This window comes from Amphibalanus amphitrite, unplaced genomic scaffold, assembly GCF_019059575.1.
Source record: "Amphibalanus amphitrite isolate SeventyFive unplaced genomic scaffold, NRLGWU_Aamphi_draft 000660F_arrow, whole genome shotgun sequence".
In the NCBI taxonomy this organism is placed as follows: Eukaryota; Metazoa; Arthropoda; class Thecostraca; order Balanomorpha; family Balanidae; genus Amphibalanus; species Amphibalanus amphitrite.
Genome location: NW_024882154.1, coordinates 80576 through 89279, shown reverse-complemented (window position 1 = coordinate 89279; position 8704 = coordinate 80576). Strand labels below are relative to the sequence as shown.

Here is an 8704-nt window from a genome sequence, read left to right as displayed (position 1 = left end):
GCTGGAGTGAGATGATTTTGAAGTTGCGCTGCCTTCCTAGGTAAGGAGGTTACCAGTTGGAACGGATTAGGTAGAGCCGATGAGTCCATTGCGGCGTCTTTTTTATCAGTCGTACGGCAAGCGAAGAGGAGACGTCCAATGTCCGATGAAGCAAGAGATGAGTGGGATAGCTTGCGGCACATGGTGATGTAGTTACCCGTCATTAACCCTGTAATCACCCAGGAACAGTAGCTTGAGTACAGAACGGTGCATCATGAAGGCCGCTTCCATGCAAAGTGGGTTTTTGAGGGATAATATCATCATTCAGACCATACCGTAGTTATCTATCGTCTCTCACACGGGTGGGGAAGCTGCACGAAGTCTCAGCACTGTTGTGACAGCAAAATGATGACAATTGCATGGAAATTATTGTATGTATGGAAATTATTTGATATTTGCTGCTTTTTGGAAGCTGGCACTTTCCCGTGAGTGTCATGAAGCATGCGGCATGTCCAAAAATACTAACCAGTAACCTTCTATTTTATAATGCATAAATGTAGCAAAAAAGGCTGGTATATTTTTTTCAGGACAAGCACTTACTTTCGTGTCAGGTCCATGTGTTACATAATGATGAAAGCAATTGCATAAGGTTTCCTGCATGTGACTACTGGATGAAAATACGCATGTAATACACACATGCGGCCATGCAGTAGTGCTAACAAACAACTTAATTTATTGAAAAAAAACACCCCGAAACAAATACGAAGTTGCAGTAAAAGTTAAAGTTGTTATGTTCTGTCGTCACCCAGATGCTGGCAACATAAAATCGCACGGACTTCACTTTCAAGTCATCTTTGATTGGAACAGCTCCAGAGCCACAGCAGACTCCATTCTCCTCCCTGCCCCGCCACACGTGTTCCGCATGCTAACTGCACCGCTATCGCTTCTGCCGCGCCACATTTGGCGACACATTTCCTGACGAAACGAACGCCGCCGGCGGGCGGGCCGGCCGGGAAGTCGCGGCTCCAATTACGCACCATAATTGGGCGGAATGTGCGCTCTGGTTCGCGCCTGTCCCTGGGCGAACGTTCAGCTGAAGAGAGCTGCTGCAACACCACCCGGATTTAAATGCGACGAGAGACAGACTGCCGACGACGAGATCCCAGATTTATGACGGAGATCGAGGGAATTATGTGGGCTTGCAGAGGAATTTGAGTAATTGGGGCTACAAAGAGCAAATGGGGAATTGTGAACTGACGTCCCCGAGTAACATCACATAAGTTGTTCGGAATGAATGATGTTTCGGCTTGATATTCCAGGCAATGCCCAGTTTAGTACAGCATGCTGAAAGTTTCTTTCAAGGCAAACGATAATGATACGAGGAACAGCGCATCCCCCATTTGTCATTCTGTCAGTTCTAGCCTAGACCAGCTATCCCAAAAGCCGTCTTGCCAAGCGAAACTGCAACGGAGCGAGTCTCTTTTTGTCGCAGAACTGCTGACAACTGGCTAATTTATTTACGACTTCCTCGGGACGGCTTGTTGACATCGTGATCTCGGCCATGTCATTTATCTTGCCGCCGCCGGCCTCGGGCCCTCCTTCCACATCGCTGAAAACACCGCCTCCAACTTCGGCAGTTTGTCCATCTCATTTCGCCGGGCTTATTTGCTTGACTTCAAACGTCTGTCCGAATCGCGTGTTTCGTTTTTCCAACCAAAGGAAGGCGCTATACCCAAAAATACCCTATTGTGTGGTTCAAAATGAGATTACCACTACGTTAACAGGAGATTTGGCCGCCAACTCCAAGATTCCCTTGCAATTTCCAAAGTGGCGATTTGGTGGCGATTTCCAGCGTAGGTGTTGTGTTTTGGTTGTGGGACGAGGCGGTTGATATCTTATAGGTATATATCTTATAGGTATAGGCGGTATAGGACATAGGTTTCTTATAGGTATCTTGGTTGATATCAGGTTATAGGTACGTTATTAGCCTTCTGCCTTGGAGGTTGGACGCGACTGTGTGGGTTACGATCTTTGCCATTGCAATTGTGGGTGCCTGCAATCCGGCGTTGGCTGCAAGATCCTTGAAAAGGTGAGGTTTGGTTTGGTTTATATCAATATAGCCTTGGGTTTGGTGTAAGGATGGAAGATAGCAACGTGTTGGTAACAATCCTGACAATTACAAATTTTAAATCTTCTGATGCCCAGGCTCCACTACGCAATTTTTCTGTGTGATTTTGTCATTGTGATAACATCGCATTATTGCCAAAAAATCAGATTCTGAACTTTTTTGTGATAATGTGGGAGAATTTATTTGAGCAATATTGCATGACATTTCATGCAATAATGCAATTTCCGCAGTTTGGCTCACCCCAGCCGTTTGCGGTAGGTGAACATTTTCTGGCATCGCCAAGGGCATCGCGTTCTTGTATTATCGCAAAATCGCCCAAAAAATGTAGGCTCCACGGGTCTTTTTTTTAAATGCTGCGCGTCTTAATCAGCAAGCTATGAAAGTATGTAATGTAACCTTAGGTTTGTGATACGGTTAAATAACTTTTAAAGTGCTAAAGGACATAATTTAAAATTGTATAAAAAAAGCAAATCACAACTGTCTTACTGCCGCATGGCATTCATTTAACAAATCACGTTTATCTCATTTAGGGTGTGCCAATTGTTTGTCTAGACTTATATCGCTACTCCCCCGTTGTGTCTGCCAGCAGATGCTGAGTACCCGAGGGCCGAGGACTTGATGATTCGTTCGATGATTACCGCAAGATGAAGATCAAGGAGAAGCTGGATGCCATACGCGACAGCGGCGTCAAATTGGACAAGCGGCCCTCAGTCAACAGACGTGGCGCTGAATCTGATGCACGGTGCCAAGTCGTCTAACATCAAGAAGAGGAAGACGACTCATGGGCTGCTGGAGGACAACCGCTTCAAGGCGATGTTCAAGAACCCCGACTTCACGATGGATCACGAGTCGGACACGTTCAGGCTGCTCAAACCGGTGCTCAGCTCGCTGGAGGAGCAGCGGGCCGCCAAGGCCGAGCGCGGACAGCGGCTGGCCGAGGAGTGCCGCCTCCAGGAGGAACTCGAGCTCGAGGGACGGCCCAGCTCCGAGGACAGCTCCGACGGCGAGGAATACGTCACCGAGCTCCAGCGGAGCCAGCAGCAGCGTCAGCTCGAGCGGCGCCAACGGCCCGCCGAGCTGGTGGCCAACCCGGCTGCGCTGCCGGTGCGCGTGCTGCATGGCGACAGTGTGCGCGAGATCACCGGCGGCGCCCGGCGCGTGCCGCTCGGCGACCGGCTGCGGCGCCAGCAGAGCGACGGACCCGTGCAGCATGTGTCCGGCTTCAGGAACCATGACGTTCGCCCCGGCTGGTAAGAAGCGCTACTCGCGGCGTCGCGAGAAGGCGCTGCGCCACCAGGCCGAGCGGCGCAAAATCCGCCGGTCGGCCAGCTCACTAGGCAAAACCGCCGTCGTGTTAAAAAATACGTAATGGTTGTGGCAGGGCTGTGCAAGCGTGTGTTTCGCGGATGTATGGATGCGACGTGATTTGAGGGAGTGTTTGGATGGTGTTTTACTTTTGACTCGTAACTGGAGTTCCTATGTTTCGCAACGAATGCCTTGTGTCGTGTTGAGTGCTCAGCTCACGAATGTTTTGCACGGCAGATATTGCTGCTCAGTGTGATGCTGCAATTGCACACTGGGAGGTATTGCAGAATGTCGCACGCTGGTGTCCCTTGTGTGTTACTGAAAACTTGTGTTACTAAACGTTTGTTACTAGTGTAAAACAAAATATATGTGAAACCCTTGCAATCTTATTACTTTTTCCTCTACACCTTCTACAAACTGAGTGACCAGTTTGAGGGTTTGGTAGAACCTTGGGCTTGTTTCAGTACTAATTGCTTGCTACCTAATCTTTTTTTGCACACGAGCAGGATGTTCATCGCAATAAGGTCTGTGCCTGGTGCACTGTGTCACGAACGCTACTACCATGCTGCTACCACCCTACTAGCGCATTTTGCGAGCTGACGTCTCGGACACGAATGATCGCAGCACCCCACAAACTGAGGGCAACAGGCCATGTCGCTTCTGAAAGTAAGTATTCATTAATTTTTTTTAAAGAAAAAGCACAGAATAAGCAGTAATAGTTATCATAACATTTCAATTCTTTCAATATACTTATAGTCAAACTATTATTCTTGTAATATCTTCTGTTAATTAATTCATATTTTTTTCAGCATTAGCATATGCAATTGCGTTACTGTACATGCCTACCTACGTACTGTGGTGTTCAGGTGTAATAATTGCTTTAAAATATTTGGCCATGGTTTGATTCAGCTTAAATTTATATATTTCGAGATTTAAACATGTATAATTTGTTTTTTTCCAGCGCTGAGCGTCCATCGACGGAGTTGCAATAACTGCAGTAGTTTTGCGAGTCAAAAATAGCTGTGAAATAGAATAACATTATGGCGGAAACAAAAGTGCGCCGTAAAACGTCTAAAAGCGCCAGAAACTAGGAACTTTGTAGTATGTACATTGCACCACGCTGTAGTGTGGTGCAATTTCATTTTACACTACGTTATACTACGATTTGGGGTATTTTTGGGTATAGCGCCTTCCTTTGGTTGGAAAAACGAAACACGCGTCCGAATCACTTCCCTATGCGTACTTTGCCGATTTTCCGAGCCGTCTGCTCACGCGCTGTTGTGGCCAGGGGTCTATCTCCGCGCTGGTCGGAGCGGAGATGAAGCCCCGCAGGGTAGCGGGTAGCTCCCAGTCTCTACGTGACGGGAATACTCCCGGGAAGTGCACTAGCGCCACTCTTCTTTCTTTGTGACTTGTAAATACAGAGCAACGCTAATGCATTGTGCAAATCAGCGTCTTGGTGCACTCTAGATCGTAAAATGGAATGCACTGTTTTCTGCAAGCAGAACGGATGAGCCTAATGCATATCTTGTCTTGCTGGTGATTTTCTGGTCTTCAATACGAAGCCGGCGATTTCGAACAAGTCCACTTATTTGAATTGGCCCTATCTAAGCAGCGCACCACGATTAGACACATAACTCTGCCATGAAAACATACGGACGACCCTAAACATACGAGCAGCGATAACATGGTAACAATGTAGCCAATTTTCTAAATCGGGCCTTATCTCACCGACGTACGAGGCAGCGTGACATGCCCCGAAGACAAGAACAATGCCCCGGAAACACTGCCCCGAAGCTAACTAGACATTCATCTTGGTGAGTCACATAAACGTCTAGCACTCCATCTTGAAGCTCTCTCTGTTCCAAGTCGACTTCTCTATCAACTCTCCGTTGCTATGGCAACTCGTTATTTGTTCCGCCTCGCGACCGAGCAGTGACCGCCCTTCTGGCGCTGACAGTCGACTAATTCGATCTGTTCGGAGCAGGCTGTTCACAGTTGTCACTAGCGACAAATCAGCCAATCGCGAGGCGTCAGAGGCACACAGGGCTTTTTGTGAGGTTCAGACGAAAGGCAGCGACAGCAGAGCTGATTGTCCCGAATGTCCGATGTGAACGCGCATGAAAGACTTTGGTCGTTATAGGTCAACGTCTCGGTAAATAATACTGGGGCACGAAATAAAGCTCTAATCCCTGATGCAGCGGACAATAGTTGTCGATACATAGGGATATCAGCCGAGTCTTTGAACCGTGTCAAATAGGTAATGGTATAATATTCAATTTAAGTAAAATTCAACGTTTTTTTTTACGTAGAAGCCACAAATAGTATGAATCTCGTCGCAGGCTAGCTAGATGTAAAGTGATTTTCCCCCCTGTCTCAGAACATCCCCGCATAAGTACTGGGAGAACAGCGGACGACAAATGCCATAGCACGTTTCAAATCCAATAACACATTTCAACACTTCTCCCGCATGCAACTACACGACACGAAAGCATGTTTGGTAAATGCATGTTCTTTTCTTAGCTCAGTTAAAAACTTCTTCCTTGCCTTTGAAGGTGTTCTACGTTTCACCATTCGTCATCCAGCCATCCGGCTTCCATCATCAGACAGAAATGTCGCCTTGAGACTCCACAATGCCGACCTCCTCTCTCCCCCAAAATCATCCCTTAAAGCCGAGTCTGTCCAGACACCCACGGCCATCTTGGCGACCCTCCTCGGCGGGAGGATATCTGCCTCCTCCATTTGTAGCGGTGAAAATGATACAAACCACATGGCCCGCCTCTTAGGCAGAATGGCCGTTGTTAATGCACCCAGGAGAGTGCTGGCGCGCGCGTCGGGGGGGGGGGGTGTTTTTACAGAGCTGGTGGGTCCAGACCACGAGCGAGGGAGGTCCGAAGGAGTGTGCCTTTGGTGTCGAGTGACCCTTCAAAGGACGGTGGGGTGAAGTGCTCTGGGTTGTGTTATGATTTCGGTGACGATATCTTGCACTCAGGCTGATAGTGTCTCGTCCGTTTATCGGCGGTTTATATCTTAGTTTGACGTGCTGAGATGTAGCGTAAAGCCATCTGCCCTGTATGTGAAAAACGTCCTCGGAGGTCGGTCAGTGCTAAGCAGCTGCATTAGCGAAAAATGTTTCTGGACACCAGCATAACGAAATGAGCGTGAATCTGCTGGCTGTGTCGCAAAGTGTGATATTTTCTTACCACCATTTACATTTTTACTATAAATTGCGGATAAAAACATTTAAAAATGGCACCAAGCTATGCATATAACTTCTGATAACGGTATCAAGACATTCATGCCATACAATTAATACACCCATGCTTACACGGTACAGAGTTCCGTACCCAAATCATCACTGCCGATTTCGAGTACCAGGTGGTGCCATGCGAAGGTGTGAATTTCAGCCTACTTTTTGCACTTTACATAATTTATTCTGCTAGCATTGGCTCATGAGGTTAATACAAGACATTGGGAACTTTTGGTGACAATTTACAAGGTTCCTGGGTGGACCAGAACTCTCAAGTAAACCACTGTGACTGGTTATATTTTTGTCATCTGGATGTGGTACGCAATCAACGCATCTCCTCACCGCATTAAATCTATGTATTTGACAGAGTTTCCAATCGCTTCCGATTCAGCGAAATGCGCGCTTACTTGGACGGTTACCAAAGTTTTCTAATAGAACACGCATATCTCATCAGAATGCCTTTGAAACGTCAGGAACTTTGCAAAAGCACAAGTCCTTGCAGTAATAATGAACCAAGACAGATGAATGGGTTATTGGATTACTTTTATTTGATTACTTTCATCTGACAGTACCCTGGTTCTGAAAATGTCCCTGCCATCGCACTTTGCAGACGTGTTGCGCTAACATCATATTGGGGAAGCAATTTATCCACTGAAGGATCCAGAAAGGCGACCTTGGACGCTGCAGGGGAGGCATGCCCCCCAAAAAGTTTCTCCGAATTCCAAAAACTCATCATTTCGATTCCATCTTTTACTAAAGAAGCTGCCTGTTTTCGTTTTGTTCTCGAAAAAAGGAATGTTTCCTAGATTTCGGGCGCTGCCAGGGGGATATTTGCCCCAGGTGCCCTCCCTCTTGGAGCTACCAGTGAATTCATCAACAGTAACTAGAATGAATTGATCGTAACAATACGCGAGTAAGAGCTCGAATATGTAGAATTGAGTGCAGGAACAAAATATTGCAGATATGAACTTACGATTTGTGTGCGCAATCACAAAATAAAATAGGTATTGTTTACTTGAAACCCATTTTCAAGTCAATATTTTTGCCACATTTTGAAGTCATAAGCATGCTGGGAACATGTTTAGACGTGATCGCCACCGGTCCCCTCGAATCAGAGGCGTCTCGACGCTGATAAATCGATTTAGGGCATCGTCCAGTCGTTCACACATGCCGACGTTTATAGCCAGGGGTGCCGATGCGACACTGGCCGCGTCCCTCCTGACCTGTCTAGAGACCTAAACAGTCAACACATGTGGTGGCGCGTGCTAAACGACCAGTGTTACAGTTATCTACCAAAGACGTGTCTGGTCCTGTTTGGACTTGATCTGTCGGAGCTGAGAATAAAATGTAGTTAGAAAGTGAATTATACTTGGTGTATGACCGCAAACAAATATCCGTCTCGAGTCACTGAATAGATGCGCATTGCACATGTCCGTCATGACAAATATCTAACGTAAATTATACTTGCCCTTGATGTTACCTATTTGGTCCGCAGTTAAACTTGTTTTCATGGCCAGCGTCCATTTCCATTTTTAACCAGTTGCAGATGCGTCTGCTCCCCAGCCGGTATTTCACCACTGCCACAAGCCGCCGCTAACGGAGAGACGTGCCATTTATCACCGCCGACCTCTAATCGTTCCCCAGCCGAGCTGTGGCCCAGCCGTGGTCGCGAGAAAAACCAACGAACCGTCAGAAACGGACTCGGATTACCTTTCTGCCCCAAACGGGAGGCGCCCGGCATTTATTCTTGTCGAAAATCCCTGCGGACGTGGAATGACCCCGAACACAAAACGGATCAAGTGCGTCTTTTTGTACGTTTTTTACGTGTCAGTGGGAGGTCGGAGAGCGGCGTAGAAAAAGGACGCGGGCCGCGCGGGAGCCGTCAAAGTTGAACGGACGTCTTTTGGAGTTATGGACATCGTTTGTGTAGCCTGTTATGCGTGGCCACAACATCTTACATTGCCCCCGAGAGGATCTTTCGGCAGCTGCTATACCGTATAACCCATATCCGAGGCAGTTTACTGAAGTGCCGGAAGGTCCGA

At 47.3% G+C, this 8704-nt stretch overlaps 1 protein-coding gene across 2 annotated transcripts; it reads left to right on the top strand.

The window, feature by feature from the left end:
• Nucleotides 1-1716: 1716 nt before the first annotated feature.
• Nucleotides 1717-3798, top strand: LOC122364172 (nucleolar protein 10-like). Of its 2 annotated transcripts, none has more exons than XM_043334313.1 (2): nucleotides 1717-2068; nucleotides 2697-3798. In XM_043334313.1, the coding sequence occupies exon 2, from the start codon at nucleotides 2774-2776 to the stop codon at nucleotides 3359-3361; it is 588 nt and encodes a 195-aa protein (XP_043190248.1). In that variant the 5' UTR covers nucleotides 1717-2068; nucleotides 2697-2773; the 3' UTR covers nucleotides 3362-3798. The 2 variants fall into 2 exon arrangements, with proteins under 2 accessions (XP_043190248.1, XP_043190249.1); XM_043334314.1 differs by having other exon boundaries at nucleotides 2694-3798.
• The last annotated feature ends 4906 nt before the right edge of the window (nucleotides 3799-8704 follow it).